The sequence below is a fragment of the Chroicocephalus ridibundus genome, chromosome 5, assembly GCF_963924245.1.
Source record: "Chroicocephalus ridibundus chromosome 5, bChrRid1.1, whole genome shotgun sequence".
NCBI classification, from domain to species: Eukaryota; Metazoa; Chordata; class Aves; order Charadriiformes; family Laridae; genus Chroicocephalus; species Chroicocephalus ridibundus.
In genome coordinates this window covers 68,148,441-68,170,764 of record NC_086288.1, presented here as the reverse complement: position 1 = coordinate 68,170,764, position 22,324 = coordinate 68,148,441, and the positions used below count along the sequence as shown (strand labels likewise).

Sequence of the window (22,324 nt, the reverse complement as noted above, 5' to 3'; positions counted from 1 at the left end):
TCCCGCCACAGTGAACTGCAGAATTAACTGCCCAAGAGGGAAGTTTCTGCCTGACCCACAAGTTTCTGCTCTTATACAGGAAGACTTATAGTCCCTTAATTATTATCATGCCTGGAGTGATCGCTGGCAGCTTTGTTACCTACAGAGAATTGCTTCACCATTGAGTTCTTGGCTTCATTAGCAGTCAGCAGAAGTCACAAGGTATTTTATGTATCTTCTGTACAACAGAGTCATGTGCCTCTCTCTTGTTCCTGTACTGTAAAGAAGGCTATATAGAAACCACCGTACTCATCTTCCCAAGACAACTAGTGTTTACACGCACTCCACTTTTCCTCTTCCAGGTTGCATGCTCACCTTTCCTTGGCACAAAAGCCCTTCTTTTCACATTCCTCATTGTTCTTCTGCCTCTGGACCTACACCAGCCGGCTTACTGTGTCAGTGCCAATTCCCTGAAGTCTGACACAGCATTACCTTTCCAGCTGATATTGGAGTGAACCATTACAGTCTGAAATTCCCAGGGCTTCAGGGAATCTTAAAAGTCACAACAATTTCAACAGCAATTTGCCTAACCACTGTCAGAAAACAGACTCCACCAAGGCTTACTAAAAGCTGCAGATTAAATCGAAAGCCCGCAGCTGAAGGGAGCTGTTACCCTGGTATCTGGGTTTATACCACCTTCACGCGTGTTCCGTACCGGCAATCAGACGAAAAGCTATTTAAAGTGTCTCTATTGTTACATGCCAAAATATTTAACTATTGAATTTCACCCGCCACCTGCCCGTCTTTGCGTTTTACGGCGCGAGCAAACAGCAAACAGCGCTATTTTTCTGCCCTGAAGAGAGGGACTGACGGTCTCTCCGCGCCTCGGCTGAGCGATGGGAGAAGGGGCTGCGGGGCTGCCCCCCCGCGGGACACCGCGCACCCAGTGTGTGTGTGTGTGTGTGTGTGTGTCCCGCCCCCGGCCCGCCTCTCCGCGCACTGCGGAGCGTTCGCTGCGCGGCCGCGGGGGCGCAGGGACGGAGGCTTCCCCCGCAGGGACCCGTGTGAGGGATGGCGGGGGGGGGCACGACACACATCCCCGCCGCCCGCCCCCGGGACGCCGCGGCCGGGGGGACACCTCCGCGCCCGCTCCGCGCACCTGCGCGGCTCCTGTTTACAGCCGCCCCGTTCACCCCAGCCCCGGGGGCGGGGAGGGGAAATGCGATTAAGGGATTAAGTTTGGAAGGGATGCGCGGGGGGGAAGGAGGAGGGGTTCATGGGTCCATCCAAAGGCGCGCACACTGCGCGGGGGCTGAGCAGCGTCTCGGCGGGCCCCGGCCGCCTTCCCTGCAGCGAGCAAAGCCGGCGGGGGGGCTGGAGCCGGGACGGAGCTCGGCGTGGAATAAAACGCCTCCAGTCCCCGCGGGGAGGACACCGTGTCGCCCCCGATGCGGGGGTTCAGGCGCCCGCACCCGCCCTCCTTACCTCGATCCACTTCTGAGCCTCGGTGAAGGCCAGGTCCGGCTGGGGGGGTTCGGGGGGAGGCTGAACCTCTCCCAGCTCCAGCCCGGCACCGGCCATCTGCAGGGCTGCGGCGGCGGAGCGACCGGGCACCGGGCCGCCAGCCCGAGGTGAGCCGCGGCCGCAGCGGCGGGAGGCGGGGGGGGACGGACACCGGAGGCCGGCCTCTCCCTGCCTGGCAGGGCCCGGAGTGGTGGGGGGGGGTGCGGCGGAGCTCCGCAGCCCGCCTGGCTGCGGCTCGCCTGCGGTAACCTCTCTCTTCTCTCCTCTCCTCTCCTCTCTCTCTCTCCGCCGGTGCCCGGTCCGCCCGCCCCGCCGGCTCGGTCCTCCCTCACCCGCCGCCCCGCCCGCCCCGCCGGCGGAGCGGAGCCGCGCTGCGCTGCGCTGAGCTGCCGGCTAAAAATAAAACAGACGGGAGAAGCCGCTTTTGCCTTCAGCCCCATGCAAATACCCGCGACGCCGCCGCCCCCCCGCCGGGAGCATCCACCGGGAGGAGGGGGCACCCTGCGGGGGAGGGGGGGGACGATGGCAAGGTTTTGGGGGGGCAGCCGATCCCCCGCACCCCGATCCCCCACACACGCCGCAGCTCCTGGAGGGCACGGAGCCGTGCAGGCGGCGAGCTGCTGGTGGCGGCTGTTGCGTTAAACACCTTAACGTTAATTGAAGTTATTGTGGAGTGCTGCGTCCAGCTTTGGAGCCGTCAGCACAGGAAAGACATGGACCTGTTGGAGCAAGTCCAGAGGAGGGTCACAAAAATGATCAGAGGATGGAGCACCTCTCCTGTGAGGACACGCTGAGGGAGCTGGGGTTGTTCAGCGTGGAGGAGAGAAGGCTCCAGGGAGACCTTATACCCCTTCCAGTACCTAAAGAGGGCCTACAGGAAAGATGGGGAGGGACTTTTTACAAGGGCATGTAGTGACAGGACAAGGGGTAATGGTTTTAAACTGAAAGAGGGTAAATTTCGATTCGGTATCAGGAAGAAATTCTTTACTGTGGGGTTGGTGAGGCACTGGAACAGGTTGCCCAGAGAAGCTGTGGAGGCCCCATCTCTGGAGATGTTCAAGGCCAGGCTGGATTGGGCTTTGAGCAACCTGATCTAGTGGGAGGTGTCCCTGCCCAGGGCAGGAGGATTGGAATTAGGTGATCTTTAAGGTCCCTTCCAACCTGAACCATTCTATGATTCTATGATTGCTTGAAGCACCTGAGACCTTCCAGCCCCTTCTGCAGCAGGAAAAGGCTTCGCTTCCCTGCCCAGACCCTCACCCAGCTGCCCAGGGGCCACAGGGCTTCTGCAGGTGCCTCAGACGCTCCTGCAGACATCTCCTCCTGCTGCTGAGGGGCAAATGGGGCCTTGCAAAAACACATGAGGGTCAGGACAGTAGCAGACAGTGCTTCTCTTCGTCCAAAAGCAAAGCAAGTATCAAGGTGTGCTTAAAAACCCCGTATGTGAACATACTTTTTTTTTTCTCTTCATGCAGGGTAAGAAACCTCTGTCCTGCAGAGACTTGCACACCGAACTTGCATCGTGTGAGTAGGCCTAGCTCAAACAGATGCTCCTGAGCCTGAGGTTAAGTATAGAAGTTTCAGGAAATAAGGAAGAAAAATTCTTCTCAAGGCCTTTGTAAAGTTGAATCGCAAAAATCTCCACTCATAAGTTTTTGAAAGAGGAGCTGAAGTTACTTGTTTATATTTATTCAAGCATAGAAAGATATCTGCATGCTGGCAACACAGGTATGTGGACATTAACCCTTACTACTATGGGGTTTTTTTGAGAGGAGTCATAACTGGTCACATTTTCAGTTTGTGATCGTTGTCAACAAATTTTGACAAGAAGAAAACTGTAGGATCTACTCTTCAACGTGCCCTTATTTTAGGCATGAATTGGCCTCATTTCAAAACTTGGGATTTTGAATCTCGTTTATTGTTATAAATTAGTCAAAAACCCCCTAACTCTTCAAATATAAATATATCACGTAAATGCGTATATTTAACTCTATTTCCATTCTCGGACTTTGTCTTTATTGTTCTCTACCTTTTGTTTTGGTCTTTGTTTATTGTTTGAAGTTTGCTGGAATAACAAAGGGCCTAAAAACAGGAGATGATTTTATAGGGATTTTTCTGAGAACTGCAACCAGATAAAAACTAGATAATCTAATCTCAAACATTTAAAGATAAATTATAAGTGTATTTTGAAATGCTTATGCTAACACAAACTGTTTTCTGATTCTTGTAATATTTAAATAACACTGATGTATATCAGACATCAATTAGATTTATTCTCTCGGGGCAGCGGGAGACTAACAATTTAAAATAATTACCCTATCTCTTTTTTTTGTTTATTACTGTGCGGTATCAAATGTATGATTTTGCTGCCTGGTGATCTCAGCATCACCTCTCGGAGAACTAGAAGAGCCAGAATGGGCTGAGGTAAGCACCATACCACACCGAGCAACCGTTTGATACAGGGGCCACCATCACGTACCTTGTCTTAAACTGAGAGGTGGACATTCGTTTCTCATTTATATACTCGGTTTTCATGGATCAGTAAAGGTGATGTGCTTTTAATGCATACTCTTATACACACTCCACACACGTTTACATACAAGCATACACACCTTTTAAAATTGATTAAATCCACACAAAAAACATGCAGCTGTGGAGCTAGTGCAGTCCTTTAGACGTCTGTCGTGTATTTAGGAGTGTAAAAGTCACCCTGATTGGCAGCAGGCATCTGGCCACTTCTGTCCTAATCCTAATCCTGAACCTGCTTCCCATTTGGTCAAGTATGAGGCAGCATCCCTACCTCCCCGTTCCCATGGAAACACATTTCTAGCATCAGCCCAGCTTGCTTTTTTTTTTTTTTTTTTAAAACCACCATCTGCCTGAGGAGTTGCAGGGCTTGTTCTAAGCCCCTTCTATAGCAGCTACAGGTTTTTCATTGGTTTTCCTGTCCCTATTACAGCTGCCCTGGCAACTGGTACAGGAGGCAAAATATGAAAACAAGCACCTTAGAGATTCCAGCAAGGTTTTCCTGAGGTCACTCTGCTGCTCCTCACCGGAATCATTACCAGAAACATTGCAATGGAACAGCAAGAAAATAGGAGAATTTTCTTGTAGCTGTTTGCAAAACTCTCTTCTTTTAAAACAAAAGCTTTGGTTTAGATTTGGGTTTTCTTTCCAGTAAAACTCAAGTTAGAGTCTCAGTAGTCTTTATCACCTGCAACAAACTTGCCTCTGTGCTTATTATACAGGGGAAAACCTATGGCGAAGCCAACATCAGTGCCGAGCTGCATATCTTTGTCCAGGTGCGTCCCCTCTTCCTGAAAGGAGACCGTGCCTATGCGCAAGTATTTGTGGAAAAATGTGTATTATGGCAGTTATAGGAGAAGCTATAAGCAGAAGAAGAGGGTCTTCTCTGATTATCAGGGTTCTCTCTGCTGCTGTGCGCAGGGAGAGAAATAGAGGCCTTTTGGAAGGTACAGTATCGGGCAGAGTGAGGGTTGAACTTGCATTAATTTGGTCTTCTACCCAATTTAGTTTTCTCCGCTGGGAAGAGGAACTGTCCTGTTCCTTTTTGTCTTCGACATAACGTCTAAAATCTTTAATCAGCTTGCATAGCAGGAGCAGGGAGTTAATAAGGCCTGATTGGTGTCGTGGCAGGCCTGATCTTATCCGGCAGCAGCGCCGAACAGCTTGCAGGGAGGGAGCTGTGCCCTGGGCAGCTTCTGCTGCTGAGATGGGTCTCCCTGAAGGAACGGGTCTGGTGTTCGAGACCGAGCTCTGTGCAAAACTACTCCTAGGTGGCATCTTTGTGCTCTTGTTCTTTTTTCTGGTTCTACGAACCTGACAATAAACCTTTTTCTTCAAAGCGGATCTGACGCAACATGCTTCCAGCAACGTGGACACACTGCATTTGGAAAAAATTACTTTTACCCAAAAAACATTGCATAAAGAGCAAATGGGTAGAACATTAAAAGATCCTCTGTTTCTATTCTGTTTTACCTGGCTTATTAGTCTTTTCTTTGTGAGCTTTTATAAATGTACCTTAAACCATGGGGGCCCCTGGGCTGGTTAAGAAGGGAAGTTATCCTGCTGGCACCGGGGCTTTTCTGCCTCCTTATCTCCTCTGCAATCTGTCAGCCCTGTCTGATATTCTCTGACCAGAGCTTCTTTTCCCCCCAGGCCATAATGGTCATAGTTGGGGACCTTGTGCAATCCTGTGCCAGATTTTGGAGAAATCTGAGCCAAGCCATAAGCAGACTGCTCTGGCTAAATATCTTCTCAATTGTTTGCTCAGGACTTTTATACATTTCATTGGTTTTCTTGTTCTTCAACAAACCACCGAATGTCACACAGAGAACTTGAGGCCGTATGGTATTTATTGTAAAAGTTCGGCATGGAATTCCTTCGTTCTCTAGTGAATAAAACAGGGGCAGGCACATCCAGATGCGTATAACCTCTAGGTTATTTTAAAGCAGCTCAGAGATGCAGCCCCTGAGCCATCACGGGGCTCAGACCATTGCAAAGAGGAACCTGGTGATGGTGCGGGACTTGGGCAGCCCTGGCATAAGGCATCTTTGGTATTAAGACCTCTCAACAGATATTAATCCTGATGGAGAGTATTTGGAGATTTTTTTACTCACTACTGAAGGCAGGTTGTGCACTTTCACAGCTTGTCGTGTGTGAAAGTGTGAACTGAGAGGTGAGCAGATGAGAAGAGCCCTTACAGCAGCATCTATCAAGGCAGAGGAAGGTGGTGGAAGAGATCTTTGCCAGAAGTTTAGCATTTTATTCCTTGATAAAACTACATTCAAAGACAGTTCAACTCTCCATGACATGCCAGCTGTCTTTGAGAGCAAGCTGGTAACGATATCCACTCAGAAGCAAGAGAAAGAGAAAACCTAATTTTGAAAAATGACTCGGAGGAAACCATTCAAGAGGTTTTTTCAATTTATTTTTTTACAAACTTACAAGCTACAAGAAAAGTAACACCAGAGCTTTAGTTATTTTAACTTCTCATGAAAAAATCAATGAATCGTGAGAGCATGTTGATTTTTTTCAATCACTCAGACAAATGTTGTGACTTCACATTTTATTTAATCAGGGCATCTGCTGTGGTGCATTTGCAGCGTTCAGCATTTGGCTGACAGCACCTGTTTGTTTATCCCTGCCATGCTGTCTTCTATCACAGTCACTTTCTCTCTGCTACCCCTCACTCAGCAACATATTGTCAGGCTTGGCATTCATGTTCTGTGTCGTTCTGGGAATTACAGGAGTGGATGGACCATCCGAGTTTGCTCTTTCCTTGGAGAAAAGCAGTATTATCCCTTCTCACCCTGTCCTGGGCGAGTGTGAAGGCCTTTTGTAAAGTGTTTTTTCTCTATTTTTGAATTTTATGCTGATTTTTGAAAGCTAATACATCCAGTTGTCACCTGGTAGCTGAGCAGCATTTGACGTTTTCCTATTTGCCTGTCTTTGCATTTAATTAAATTTAATTAAATTTAGATTTTAAAAGCTGTTGACTATCCAGGATCTAATATACTACCACACATTGCTGTTTAACTAGCTATAAGCCTAATGAATCAGAGTGCAGGAGATTCAAAATGAGAGATCACATGCATAAATGTCTGTAAATATTCAATGTCGCTTACAAAGTAAAATTTTGGGGGCTTTCACCATCCTTTCTGTTCCCTGTGCAGCAAATCCCTGATCAGTATCTCTGCGTTTTGAGTGCTGCTGTGCTTGTAGGTGTGGGTTTTTCCCTGCCTGGCCCTCCTTTGTGGTTTTGACACTTGGTTCTGCCTCTCCTGGAGGCTGTCTCCAGGCTGACGGCCCTGCTGATCGCACCCAGCCTGGCTCAGCTTCTCCTTTCATCCGCAGCCATGGTCAATTCTCCCAGCTCTCCCAAACAACCGCTTCCTTCCTTCTTTATATTGTTCTCAGCAAGACCTGCCTTTCCTCTGGTGTAGGAAATTCCTATATCCAGCATCCTCTTTAACGAACATCTTATTTTTTTCTCCACCAGCCTGCTTTTCTCCATCCTAGCCTGCCGTAGTCTCCAGTCTCTCGGTTCTGCCTACATTCAACCCCATTCTCTGTCTCTCTGGTCCCAGGTAATTCTCCCTTCCTCTTCTTCACATATAGTAGGTGGAGAGGCAGCACAGCAAATACAAACCATGGAAACCACCGGGAAAGAAGAGCCGAAAGAAGGCTAAGGAAAGGAGAAATATCACAAGTGATACTAAGTTACACATGGTTAAAAAGACATAAACTGGGTTGACTGAAGTGCAATTATGTAAAAAACAAATGGAGGCAGCATTGACAGAAGGAGGTGTGCTGAAAGGGAAGTGAAGCAACTCAAAAGAAAGAGGAAAGAGGTACCAAAGTTAAAGGAAAGAATAGACCTGAGCACAAAACCAGTGAACTTGTCAGGCCACAGAGCATCCTTTCATTCTGTATTTGTAGCTACCAAGTGCAGTAAGGTCCAGGTCCATACATGTTCTTTCCAGGGCCTCCCGTAAAATACATATTATGAAAGGAAAATGACCACACGCACAAACCAGCAACTGAAAGAGGGCTCCGGAGGAAAGCGTGGGTCTCCCACCCTGCTCTCCGCTCCCAGAGCTGCCCAGTTCTACTCTCTTGACCCGGTCAAGTCGGGGAAAGGATGTGGCAAGACAATGAGCCTTTCACCAGCTGCTATCAAGGATCTTTTTAGCTCGTTAAAACAAAAGCGCGTTGGTGGGGAGCCGATGCTTGTAGGTTTGTGTACCTGCCAGTGTGACACCCGGTTTGTTTAACGCAAAAACAACAAACAGCCTTTGCTTCTATGCTGAGCTGGAAGCGGTACAGAAGGGCGAACGGTGTTTCCCTTCCACTTTTTTTCTGAGTTGGACTGCTTTTCAGCTACTTTCTTACAACCTCCTTCATTAAAGACTGGAAGTGGGAGCCGGGTGTTCTTCCAAACGCAGTCCGATGCGGAGCAGGAATCTCCACTTCCAGTTTGTACTTGCAATAGTCTTCCAGCTGATTCTGCATTCTGCCCATTTAAATGCAGCATCTTCCCCTGCTGCCACCCGCCCAGTATGCATCTTACCCCATCCTGAGTGAATTTTTTTCGGACATACGGATTTACTCAAATCTTTCTTGGTAAGGAGTGGCATTACATGGTAGAGGGGTTTTGGTACTCTCAGGACGATGTTTCTAAATGCCTCTTTCATCATGCCATCACCTAGGAAGAGGTTTTTTTAAGTTGGCTAACATGCTTAGAGAGCCCATGCCAGCTGCAAGTTCAGTAAGTGTGGCTGAGTCTTTCTAGGCTCAGTACATGAAATAAGTTGCCAGAGCAGGCTGTTCAGCAGCCTGCAAACCTCTGCAGCAAGCCATAGCTTCAAACGAGTGCTACTGAGTTGTAATATTTGGGAGAAGGCAGGGGCTATCATGTATGAGACAGCATGCAACAAAGTCAGTTAGAAAGTTTTGCCAAGCTGGTGTCAAGTGGGATGAAAATAAAAAACTATACATGGCAAAAAAGGTGATTTGGAAACCGGCTCCTAGCTTCCAAAGTAAATTCCTGAGTTCTGATATTCATTTTCTTGGTGTATAACAAATTTTCTGTAGTGGTGGTGTAACCATGTAGTTCACCAAACCACGTTGTTTTTATCAAATGTGCAAAAAGAACAGCAAAAAACGCTCTCACGGATGTTAGAACAGCTATTTGTTAGGTAGCTGCTTGTGAAGGTCCGAGAAATCTGGGAAAAACCACATCACATTTAGCCTTTACTTTTAGCAGTGAGTTACGTCATGCAGAAACAACTGGTGAACGATATCTTCCCTTTTCTTTTCTTAGCAGCTTTCCCTGTGGAACAGATCAAAAGGGAAAAACTGTATCTGGAATTAACTCTGGGCTTTATCCAAATTTGTTTGGGGTGTTAGCTGGTTCACACAGTGAATTGGAATATGCATTTACTCAAGATAAGGAAATAGGCAGCCAGAAGTGGAAGATGGGAAGGAAGACGAGAAGCAGGGGCAGAAAACAAGAAGAAAATCATCTTCATGCAGCAGGACAACAATATATCTTATTTAGCAACATTAGAGTTTAGTTCCATGACACAGGAATATTGGGTGGCGTTTTTTTTTTTCCTCCTACGTATTGAATTTCTAAAGGATAATATTTAGCAAAGGAAGCAAGAGAAAGCAGTGTAGCGTACGATATGGGTGAGTTGATTCCCTGAAGGCAGGCTCTCTTGCTCAGTGATCTCCTGTGGCCTGACAATCCTTGCAGAACAAGACACTCATCAAAGCCTGTGGAGGTGCTTTGGTGCAACAGGGACAGACAGCATCTATCATGCCATCACAGACATGGATGGTCACATATTCATAAGACTTAGGGTGTCAAAAACAGCCATCAGTTCAAACTCAAAATGAAAGCTATTATGTTTTCTTTATTTTGTTCCACCCACCGTTTCAAAGGATGGAGTATTATTTGCAACCCCGCCTAAATTACTACTGTGAGTTAGGAGGAGTGGTGGACATCTCCCCAGACAGCAACCTTTCTTGAAATTCTCTAAACTGCAAGCACCAACAGGTTGATATATCTTAGCAATATTATTTCACTACTTGCACACACCAGCTGAAAACCCATTCACTGGAGCTACTGATGGCAGAAAACGTTATGTGTGACCACAGATACAGAATACTTCTTGACATATGTGCAACATTTAGGTATTAAAGAAACAAGCGGTATTATGAATATTTGTTGGACCTTCTTATAATCATTCAGTGCTCCTTAGAGAATTACTTCCTCTGCTGTCTTCTGGACCTCTCAGAGGTCAAACATGACTTCATAGAAATCCTGGGGAACTTCTGTGAAGGTAGAAGGCTCTATCCTGCAAGAGTGTGGGTCCATCAGGGCCTTCCACACCTCTCAGGACCTGGAGGGTTCACGTAAGCTTTTCACTCTGCTCTTTCGAACCCAGACATAAGTTCATTCTGCTCCCAGCTGGTCAGACATGAGCCAACTCCAAACCAGTAAAGCCTTTACTGTACCACTGACTCTGGCTTGACAAACTGGGCTTATTCCCTCAAGCCCAAGTACCGTGGAGCACATTTTGGAGCAGAGTTGGCTCCTTTCCAGCCTGCTTTAGGAGTGGATGCGGTGACATAGGTCTGTCTGTTGGACCGTAGTCCATGTTGACAAACTGTCAGGGAAGAGAAGGATATTACACTTTGTTGAATCACTGTCTGAACTGCTAAATGATGTATTAATGAGAGCTGCCCACTCATACAAAAGTGGAGCTAATGAGATTGCCAAGAAATCACTGCTATTGAGTGTACAGCCAAAAAAGTTCATGAGGGCTGCCCTTAAAATAGCAAAATTGGGGGGGAAAATGCCTTTAAAGTTATTTTCATAACTTTCTCTTATTATTACTTTTTTAATTATGTCTTTCTGTCTGGCCAGAAAAAGTGTCTGGAGTTTTTCCCAGTTTAGAGGCCCCAGTGCTCCCCTGTGGGCCTCCGAAAGAAGCCCAAAGGTCAAGAAAACCTCAACTGATCACTCAAGAGAACGGAAAGTACTTTCTGGGAGTTGACAATCCATGTTACTTGAATGATTGGCAATACCTGTTGACTCTTATTCTCTGGCATTTTTGGGGCACTGGTGGGACTGCCTATCACAAGAGCTCCTGATCTAGCCAGCAGAAAGGACAGGCAATCCACAGGTTGCAGAACTGTCATACCTGTAGCTAATCCAAGCCAACACTTTGGAGTATATCTACATTTTTTCATTAATCATTGCTTTTCACAAGGACCATGTGAGTCATAAGGACCATACGGAGTGTTTTTTCTTCCTGAAATATAGAATTCATGGAATGTGTCCTCACTGGATTGATGACCCATGCCCAGGAAACTGGATAGGGATTTTCATAAGACATTAAAGGAGTTAGGTGCTCAAAGCTCATCAAAATTAATGGGATCAAGCACCTAAGTCCCATTCGTGCCTTAAAAAATTCCAGTCCTAAGACACCATGTTTGCTTAGCATGCTAGTAGGTCAGCAAAAGATCAAAATGATGGCATGTGTCTAAGAGATTGGAGTGCTAGCAGTAAGAAAACCTTGTAGAAGTCATAGCTCTAAGTTCAGGTCAGACAGCACAGGGAAAACGAATAATTCATCAATTGACAAACTTCAGTTCAGCATCAACCTTTTCTAAAGGACGAGGGGCCTCCAGTTAACTCTAGACAGTTTGCAGAATGATATTTCTCTGAAAATTAGCATTTTAATCAGTTTTCAGTGCTGAATTAGACCCGTCTATATGCCAAATTTGTGTCTGTGCACTACTTCCAGACTTTTCAATCAAGCTTCATAGCAAATCATTCTCTTTATAGACCACCTTTGTAACCAGAATGTAGCAAAGATTGTTGTGCAGGAAGGGATGACCAGTCTCTGAAGCATCTTGTGAGATTGGGCAACATCTTACATGCCTCAGTGAAACTGGGAAATCATAAGCCTGTCAGGAATAAAGACTGTCAAATCTTGTTGGCAATGAAGACCTGTGGGATCTTCACCCCAGTGAGTCAGGCAAGGCATGCAAGTGGTTCTACAGAGTGGAAGATTTTCCAGCAGTGCTGAGTGACTGAGCTGTCAGCTGTGGAAGGTCTTGCGATGTGAAACTCTATCCTTTTGCTGTCTTGCTAGGAGCCAATACTGCCTTTGTACTTTGGAGAAGATACAGCACTCAAGTGTTCATGATCTAAACCTAGAGGAGGGGGGGCATTTCAGCAAGGAAAATGGAGGTTTATGTGTGGAGATCATGACATCTCCTTCTGGAGAAACAATGGTTCTTCAAGGCATGTTCTATGGCATTCTGTGGACATGTCCCAGCATCACCAGGTTGCTACAGTCTTCCTTTGTGCTTTCTACAGCAGTTAGTTTCTTGAGCTGCTGAAAGAGCTGAGTACAGAGCGCTGAAAGCAGCAGAAGGCACTCCCAGCATAGGAGAGCCCAGCTGGAAACCATCCTGGTGTGCATATGCACAGGCTGGAGGTGCCGTGGAGAAGTGTGAGCACTCTACATATGGTCCATTAAACCTGCCGGTTCTTAGGGCTGCTTCACTGCAAAGACTGTAAGGCTCTTGTTTTCCAAGGGCTTGAAAGTGCTGGTGCCTCCAGGAGCAATGCAGGGAAAACTCTTCAGCCCTTGGGCAGGCGAGAAGGAGCTCTGAGGCGGGGGCGGGGTGAAAGGATAATCCACTTTTCCATACATCAGATATGGACCTTTGTTGGTTTTTTTACTAATTCTGCTGTATCCCCCTCATGAGCTCGGCAAGAGCACATGGACTTTGTGAATACTTTTGTATTTTTCAATGCTCAAGGCTGTGAAACCCAGCGAGGAGAAAGAGAGATGGGGTTTCTGCAGCTCGTCCCAGAGAGGAGGCTGTACGGTGGGGAGAGCATCCTAACATCCAGCATCCACTCCTCATCTCCCTCTTCAACTTTCTGGCCCTCAAAGCCTGAATTGAAATTACTTTATCGGAACATTATAACACAAAAGCCATCCTCTGACTGATTTCTTCTTACAGAAACATCATTCAGAAGTACGGAGGGAGATGTTTACATCAATAGATAGCCTTAGTTTATAACATGGTGAGTGATTGCGAAACTTAGGACTGATTTTCCAAACCCATTTAAGTTCTCAAGTGATCATAATACAGTTAACACATCCTTTACAGAAAACATGCACAAAAATAAGGAAATGAATGCTTAAACACGTAATAAATCTTTTGCTCTCTGCAGAATAAATACACTGTGCTTATCGGGTATAAACCATGGCCTATTTCTTCATAATCGTAATCGTAAATCTGGCTCAGTTATTGTATACATTCTACTATCTGTGTATTTACTTTTGAAGAATGCTGCTGTAAATTTCCGAAAGATAAAGTGGTTAATTTTTTTCATAGATATTTACAAGTTACTAGTTCTGGGTGATAACAGCAGGAGTACTCTTGGAAAGGAAGGTATATGAGGATAATTTATCTTAAAATTATATACACAACTAAAGTTGCACCTGGGACTGGAAACAGAATATTGATATTGCTTTAAAAACTTTTTAATATATATATTTTGAGGTTACTGAAGAAATAACATGAAGTATTTTGGGGCACAATTGAGATAGTTGCATTACGTAGAAATATACCTTTCGTTACAGCTTAAAAAGGAATGGCGTGTTTTTTCTCAGTGTGTGGAATGTGTAGGACCTAGGATGTGTGTAACTACTCGTTACTTTGCTTTCAGGGATGTGGTGTTTGTTGGTGCTGTGGTAGCTTTCTGTCTGTAATACTTACCAAGCCCACCTTGCTGTGAGAGGAGAAGCCAGGCTTTGGACTGTCCAGGTGGATTCCACAAAGGCGTTTGACTCTGTGAATGAAGGTAATTTGTTGATACTCCTGTAAATTTGTTGAATTAACCTGTCATCTTATGGAGGGTGTTTTCATCCAATGATATTTTTAGAAATGTTTTGTGGTTATAAATAGAGTTAAGCGAACTGGTGTTACTGAGAATATTGTTTGTTAAACTGGCGATGAGCACTAGGGATGCTGACAGTGCCATTTATACACGGCGTTGTTAAGATAGAAGAGTCCTTATCGTGAAGAAGTTATGTGCAAAAAGAAAGATAATGGAGGAAACCATGTATGCCTTGTCATGTGTTAGCAGTTGTTTTTAGTTAGCTCCTGCTCGTAATCATAATCATTTGCACATTAATTGCTTCAAATGTCTTACAGTGCATTTGGGTTTATGCTCACTCTGGAAAAAAGTCAGAAGTTACGTTTCAACCAGGACCATCTGGTTTGCTGTGGGTGTTTAAACTTTATATGAGTGCAAAAGCAATTGAAGAAATCCCCTGAAGAGAAATCTGTCAAGGGATATTAAATGTAGAGATACCACATCTGCCTGTATGGTGGCCTTTCAGCTTCTTGTAAGCTGGTACGGCATGTAAGGGCACACCACTATGTGTTTAGTCTCCTCTTATATTCTACACCAAGGTCATGCTATTGGCTGTTCACAGAGGCTGGATACTGAACTAGGATGCTTTTTGATCAGATCCCATATGACACTATAATGCTCTTGAGACCAGAAATCACACTTGTGATTTGAGGTACATCTCGATATTACTGATGGTTTTGAGGGGTTTTTTACCTTCAGTGTGCTTTTTTGAGATGGCATAATGCTGATAGCCTCAGAAAAAATAATGGGCAGGGAAGCAAAGCATTTGGTAAGTTACAGTGCCATCTACAGAAGGAACACAGCACCAGCCTGCAAACTGAGGTCTCATTGCCTTCAAAAACCTTACTTTGTACCTTCAGCAACCAGGCCACTGTTTTAATCATCAGCTGTAACTAGAAGTTAAATCCAACTGAAAACTCCGAGTACTGTACTGAATCTTTAGGCATTACTGAAATCCTCAGAAAACCTGTTCAGCTTCCCCCTCCCTACTTCCCTCAGATGATATTTTCCTGCCAGTGCTGTCCCAGTCTCGCATTTGTTTGTTCTAGCGGGCCTCCATCTCCTGGTAACACAGAGCTGCTTGGTGGTCTCAGTTAAGTGCTAGGAGACTCTTAAACTTGGCCTTCCCCTTGCCAAGGGGGTGGGTTACTAAAGGTACATAGGTGAGGCTTTGCACAGGACAGAATTGAGCAAAGTCTTATAATTGTCAGTGTGCACGTCCAGTTACCACCGAGTGGGAAAGGGTCTGACTGGGAGGTTAGGGGTCTACCTTGAGCTCCCTATTGTACCTGCAAGCTGGTGATTCCCTATTTTCGGACATGGCCACCACCAGCAGATAGTTGCAGTGTACAGTGAGCTGTACAGCTCTCTGAATCATGGTTTGCGTAAAGAAACTGGATATGCATTAAGCCAAGGGGAGATGTTGGCTTCATGACGAAGAGTTAGAAAGTGGTGTGGAAGAATCAGATTCAAGTCCCTGTTCTAGTAACTATTCCGTTGCTTACAAAGTGTAAGACCACTGCAGGAAGAAAGAGAGAGAATCATTCCCCATGAAGTGCCAAATAGCTTAGTAGTTAAACTTAGTTGAACATAGAGGGCTTCAGCACATGTTTTGGTCGCAGAGCAGCAGAAGAAGAAGAAGCCAAAAAAGCCTAGCCAGAGAAGGGACATAACCTAGGGCTGTCTGTCGTGTCTCTTTTTCTCTCATTTAAAAGGGCACCTAACATTAGAAGGGTATTCATGGTAAGAGTATTAAGCAGAGATAAACACCTCCTTCTTGCCATCACAAAGTGCTTGACTCCTTTTGGAGTAAACCAGTGCCTAGACTCAGTATCTCCCACCTGCTAGGTTCAGCAATGCCCCGCTCAGCTTGTTGCATTCTGTGCTCCCCAGCCATAAGCCCCTCGTTCCTCCCGTTGGTTTTGTAGGGGATCATGGCTGAGGTTTCTTGAGTGATGGAGCGTGCAGGAGCGGGGCTTTGCCACACTCGCCGTTGACTGAGAAATTAGCCCATGTGTAGTTTGCTGGAGAAAGCTGATGCATCTAATGTGAGGCTCTGGTGACCTAGCCTAACCCCCCCACCCCCGCTTTTTTCTACCACTTGGCTACAGCACTGTGGCTTATCACTAAGCATTGCTTTGGGCAATAATGGCTTTGGTTTGCAAACTCTCTCTCTGCCTCTTGTAAGTCTGTAGATTATGGTTTGGTGAGTAAAAGAAGACGCAGGATCTGATGTAGTACCGTTTACCATCATTTGGCATTTTGCCACCAACTTCATAGAATCATAGAGTCATCTAGGTTGGAAGGGACCTTTCAGATCATCTAGACCAACCATCAACCTAACTTTTGTCAAAAACCATCACTAAACCATATCTCTAAGCACTGTGTCTACCCGTCTTTTAAATACCTCCAGGGATGGTGCCTCAACCACTTCCCTGGGCAGCCTGTTCCAATGCTTGACAACGCTTTCAGTGAAGAAATTTTTCCTAATATCCAATCTAAACCTCCCCTGGCGCAACTTGAGCCGTTTCCTCTTATCCCATCGCCTGTTACTTGTGAGAAGAGACCAACCCCCACCTCTCTACAACCTCCTTTCATCTGGCTTAGGAGCTGGTTTTATGACCCTGAAGAAACTGGATGAACTGTTCTTAAGCTAAATGAAAGGAATGATTAATGCCAGTTACTTTTATAATGTCTTCCTGCCTGAACTTGCTTCATTCAGACCCTGATTCTGGAGGACACAAGATCGAAAAAAACAGTTTCACTGCATCTGACTTTCTTGTGCAATGTGCTTACAGCAATGTGCTTCCATTTTCAACACTTGCAAAACAACTGTGAGAATACGAAAACAAAAGAAATAACACAAAAAATCACAGATGTTTTTTAAAGAAACAGTTTAAACTCTTCCACTACTGAAAACTACTTTAAAAATGTATTTGGTATTCACAGAAAATGCTGTGTTATCTTTTCAAAAGCCTCTGACATCTTAGGTTTGGGGAAAATATTTTGAATGAGCGGGGAGAATTAAAATTTGCCTTCCTGCAGGACTAATGCTTAGGATCTTAGTTCTAGGGAAGTAACAAGAAAGTTGTTAAAACACAGAAGTCTGACTAGCTGAGATGAGAGTCTAGATGCTGCTGCTCCAGAAATACAGGCCTGTAGTTCTTTCCCCGCTGACACCTTGCTTTGCCTGTCATCTAAGTGAATACTTCTTTTTTTCTAATTGCCCACCAGCCTGTAGAAAGTAGCACAGAGTGAGATGACACTCCACAAAAATAAGGGCGTGACAATGAGAATCATGAGATGAGAGCTCCATGGAGTCTCTTGGGCAGAGGTATTCTGTGCACGATCGAGGGAGGCTGTCACCCTTCGAGATATGGTGGGAACTGAGGGGATATCTTAAGACACAGGCCGTTGTGGAAAACAGCCCCCGCATCATTGCATATCAGTTAAACTCCAGCATAGCTCACGCTGTCTGGCTGCCGTGAAGGAATGCAGACCTGGGTTTCTTCTGTCCATCTGTTGTGTCTCATCCTGAAGGCTCCCCAGACGACCAGACTGAGAGATGTACTAAAACCAGCACATCTGGGCCACAAGACATCAGTGAAAGTCATTACTGATTCAAGTACAAAATCTGTGTGTTAGAATACAGTACATTTCTATGTAAGAAGACCATTCCAGACCATGAACATTTTTCAGATCAGCTATAGTTTTAAATGAACCATGAAATGAGAGGCCTGTCCATCGGTCCTGTGGGCAGCTGTTGTAGAGCTGAATACCATACGCATGCATCGGCTGGAGTTTGGGAAGCCTTTTCCAGTAGTTCGTTCCAATAATTTTGGGTGTCCTATCCATTTTCGACGCAGAAAGTTCAACTACAATTCCCTGCAAGAAATGACATGAATTGCAGTGCACTTTGTTGCATTATGGGTGATTTCTTTCTTTTCACAGCTTATAAAGAATATGCCTGTTAGTATTTGTAGAGGTTTCCTCCAGCTAGTTACCTTGTATACACTGGACAGATTTTTTTTTAAGGGTATCATTGTGTACCCTTTTGCTTTATCATGGATTTCACAGTTCATGCTTTATTTGCAAATAAAATATGCACGAACGTTTCTTTTGCTCCAGCTAAGAATGAATATAAAGAAAGAAACAAGCAGGCATTGAAAGCCCTTTCTAGTTCCTGCATCTGTGTTTCCCTCCTGAAACAGAAGTCATTCTGAAAGCTTCACTGAAAGCTTGCTTTGAAAATGAGTATTTTTGCAGACTGCTGACTGTGGTACTACATTTACTAAAGAGACGCAGTCACACAATGGTTTGCCTCTGTATTATCTAGGTCACGGGCCAGAATTCTCCTGGGTGCTAACATTTTCAATTAAGCTGAATTTGTCGGTGCACAGTGGAGCTATTTTCCTTTTTAAAGCTGGTCCTAAATGGGAATGCTGAGTGTCATGCCTAGTTTAGCTGTTGTTGGTTCCGTGTAGAGTCAAGGGGTGAAGTCCTCTCTCTCCCCGAGGGCCTGGCCACTCACTCTGCCGTGGCCAAGCACTAACCTGATGTTGAAGTTCCCTAATTTACACTCCCCATCCCATACATTCACCGCCGGGGATTTTGTTGTTGGCTTTGGCAGTGTTCTAGAGGGATACCTGGAGGGGTGGCTTGCGATCATCCATAAAGAAGAGGAGCTCAACAAAATATAGTTGGAGCCCAGTCTCTCTGCACCTACATTTAGGTACTAAGACCCTAATTTAAACCCTAGAGATTTAAATGGTAGCCTATTCCAGTAGTCAGTGTATGAAAAACTTGCCCTAAATTCAATGCCGTAACCGATCTTCTTTTTGTTCCTAAAAAATTCTTTTCCTCTTACACGTGAATATGCTTCTGAGCAGTAGATCTATCTTAAGCATTTTAAAGAAGTACCATGCAGGATGTGTTGGCTGCATTTAAGTTTTATGATTTCTTACATAGACCTAAAGTTTTTAAACTCTTCTCTGTATTATGACGATTCATGCTGTATGCTGCATATTTTACACAATGTGGATAAGGTATGAAATCTGTTACGTGCATAAGAGAAAGTAATGAATTTGGGTCCAGTCAGTGATTTGTTCAGGACAGTGCAAGAAAACCTAAAGATAAACTGTGTGACCGGTTCTGTCCCTCATTGCCCCTAGTTCTGCTTTTTTCTCTGGAGAAAGCCTTTTCTTCACCTGTTGGCATGTACTGTATGTATGAAGTTATTGTGCGGATATAAGAAGAAGCATACCTTGGCAAGACTGCTGAAGTACTGGAAGGAAGAATATTGAGATCTTGCCATAAACATGAAGAATAATGTGGAACTGGATAAACCATATCCAACTTGTTATTGTTTTATTTCTTAAGAAGCTTTATAGAGCTCATTTCTTAAGAAGCTTTCCAGCAGCATTCTTATGGAAAAAAACCCTGAACAGAAGGAAGTTTCTCTCTTGGTGGTCACTGCTGGTGAAAAGTCCAAAAATCTCCTGTCTGAGAATGAAGGCAGAGACAGCCCACACAGGTCTGTGCTCTCCTAATACACACAAACGTTATATATTATATTGCAGTATGCAAATATGCTAAAAATGTATACTTTATTTATACAAACTCATGTTACTGCTGCGGTAAAAAATATTTTGGAAAGCAGTTGAATTTGTGAAGGCTTACACTTCAGACTATAGTTACATTGTTGAGATTCACATTTTCTGCCTGGTTATAATTTATAAACATTGGATTTAGTCAGGGAAAGTCTTCGTGCAGCTTAACTGTAATTTCCTGCGGTAAATGGAGTCTGATGAGTGAGGATATGAAATCTTGGAAAAGTTTAATCATTCCAAGGAAAGCTGTCCCGCTTGATGTAGTAGAATTGGTATAATTTTGTAAGAAGGATTGGCAGTTTGCTAATTCCCTGTCCAATCCAGAGTGAAAAATGCCAAGTGAGAGGCTTCCGCTTGAAAGCAAATGGATTTTTGCCCTCCTAATACGATGGGATCAGGCTCTGAATATCAGCAGACGTGGAAATATCATCAAGTGTCTGACTAAGGAAGTCACTTCAGCCTAAACATAACTCCAACCATGTGCTCGAGCCTAGCTGAAGGCCTGATTTCAGTTGAAATCATGGACTGACCGCGAGCTGAGGTGCTTTGCAAAATCAGTGGTACGCAGTAATTAAAAATAAGTTCTCCTGTGGCAGCCTAGGAGCTGAATTTAGCTAGCATATTTGAGCAGAGAACTTTTCCCTGCCCCACTGAATCTGATGGAGTCTACTGCCAGAGTGGTAAAATTACATTTCCTGATACACGTATATCAAATGAACGTCAGTAACAGAAATAATGTTGCTGTGGAGCTAATATTTCAGTTTTTTGAGAAGCATTATTTGTCTCTTTTTGATTGCATCTCGCAGGGGCCCAAGTGCACTTGTGGATTCTCCTTTCAAGTGTTCCAGCCAAGCCTATAGGATTAAAAAAACCCACAACCCTAAGACCTGCATATTGTTAACTGCTGGTGGGAGAAACACCTCAAGTTTTGAAAGTCAAGGAGATTTTTAAACTAATTTCTTCCCATGTTCTTTCAGTCTGTCCGTGAGTGTGTGGTTCTCGGCTTGCAACATAGCAAGCCTGTTCCCTGCAGGAAACAGAGGCAGCGGTCCCAGGCTCTCCAGGGGCTCTCTCCCGTACCAAGCCTCAAGACTGGCAGCTACAAGCTCTCCACATCCAAACTGCAGCCAAGCAAAGGATTGAAGTCACCCATCCCAGTGACATGTATCCCTGCAGCAGCCGCGGCACATGGGGCGGTAGAAATGAAGCAACTTTTGTAAAACATGTTGTGCAAGATCCCCGGCTGCCCAACCAGCAGTTTGTCATCGCCCTGAAACACCGCGCTTTCCCAGAGAGCAACCGTGTGCCTGCAGGAAAACTTTCCTCAGCCTCACAGCCTCATCCAGGGCCATGAACACGCATCAGACTGATTCAAACCAGACAGAGGATTTTGCCACCTTTTATAAAAGATTTGCGTGACATTTTACAGGCAAGTTTGCCATCACTGCTGCCTGTGCCCATCATTTCTCAAAACACAGCGCGTGTTACTTTCTGCCTTGTTGGGATACAGAAAGTTGAAGGCCAAGTCCCAAACTGTGTGTCATATTTAAGGAGATCATGTCTGCCTCAGTATGTAGCATCGGGCTGCATCAGAAAACTCTAATAGCTGCTTTCTGACCTAGGGAAAACTTAACCACCCACTATCGCTTCTCTCGCTTTGTTCAGTAAAAATTGATCCTGACAAATATGCTGTTTATTGGCACGACTTGACCTTCAGGTCCATTGTTCAGTGAAAGGAGAAAGAACGGTTGGTAAAGTCAGAAAAAGTATCAAGGTAGCCAAACAATGATATTATTTTCTGAACTATCTTTTTCCTTCATTGATACTTCTTCAAGCCATTCCACAAAACCCCCAGGAACGAGGCCACAACTTTGCCACCTGACTCTTCTGTATGTCAGGAAGCCTGAACACTGCAACCAGCCTCTTTTCTGGAAGGATCTGCAGTTCAGGTTTACGCAGACTCCGCAGCTTCCTGCTGTTGCTAAACATTGTTGCAGAACGGGAGAGGGAAAACGAGGGAGAAAGTTATATTCTTGAATCTCCAATAGAAGTCTACTGGAGAAATATCTGGAGGCGTTAGAAGGGGGCTCAAGGGACTATACGTCAATACAGACCCTCTTTTGCAGACAGACATGAGTTCACCTGACTGTTCTCCAAGTCAATCAAGTTGTGGTTAGCCGAACACTGAGCTTTAGCTAATAAGCCATGCTAAGAGGTAAGGTATATTAACTCAGGCCCCAAGCCAAACTAGTGTAAATATAAAACTCTGCCTGCAAAAAGCTCCACATGTAGTTATAAAGTTAGTTTTAATTCCAACCCTGCCATCAATTTCAAGCACCACCTTAGGCAAATCACTGAATCTCAGTTCCTTACTTGCAAAGTGGGGACAGTAAAAGTGTCCCACTCTTCATACATTAAGAGTCAAAGCTGTTCTGGTAAGATGTTAACATGCACATGTTTAAAGACTCGAAAAGAAAATGCAATTCAGTCTGGCTGCGGCGCTGTAAGTAATAATAACCCTCAGTATGGTACTGAGTGTTCTTAAGCAATGGAACTGACTGTCTTGTTTTTTTATGGTACTCTGCTTGAAATGCTAAACCCACTGGAATACCTTTGCTTGGTCTTGTTCCTCCAACTTCATGCAGATTGCCTCACTTTTTATATCCCGCTGCAGGCCTTACAGTATCAGCTAACCACATCTGAAACTCATTTAAGC

The 22,324-nt window shown here is 44.9% G+C and overlaps 1 protein-coding gene and 2 long non-coding RNA genes across 7 annotated transcripts in view; 1 reads left to right on the top strand and 2 right to left on the bottom strand.

Annotated features, from left to right (window-relative positions):
- The window catches only part of LIMCH1 (LIM and calponin homology domains 1), a 182,544-nt gene extending 180,689 nt beyond the window's left edge, over positions 1-1,855 (bottom strand). The window contains exon 1 of one of the 5 annotated variants that reach the window (XM_063336357.1): positions 1,465-1,855. In XM_063336357.1, coding sequence (XP_063192427.1) covers positions 1,465-1,560 — 96 coding nt within the window. In that variant the 5' untranslated portion in view covers positions 1,561-1,855. The remainder of the gene's footprint in view (positions 1-1,464) is intronic. The other 4 variants (XM_063336356.1, XM_063336358.1, XM_063336359.1 and 1 more) reach the window with 4 other exon arrangements.
- Positions 1,508-22,268, top strand: LOC134516313 (uncharacterized). The gene is made up of 4 exons (XR_010071282.1): positions 1,508-1,610; positions 2,979-3,231; positions 13,790-13,924; positions 20,586-22,268. It is a non-coding gene; the product is annotated as an uncharacterized LOC134516313 (long non-coding RNA).
- On the bottom strand, positions 6,596-15,913 carry LOC134516314 (uncharacterized). Its single transcript, XR_010071283.1, has 3 exons — positions 15,841-15,913; positions 13,840-13,912; positions 6,596-10,700 (listed from the first exon to the last, which is right to left on the bottom strand). It is a non-coding gene; the product is annotated as an uncharacterized LOC134516314 (long non-coding RNA).
- Positions 22,269-22,324: the final 56 nt, after the last annotated feature.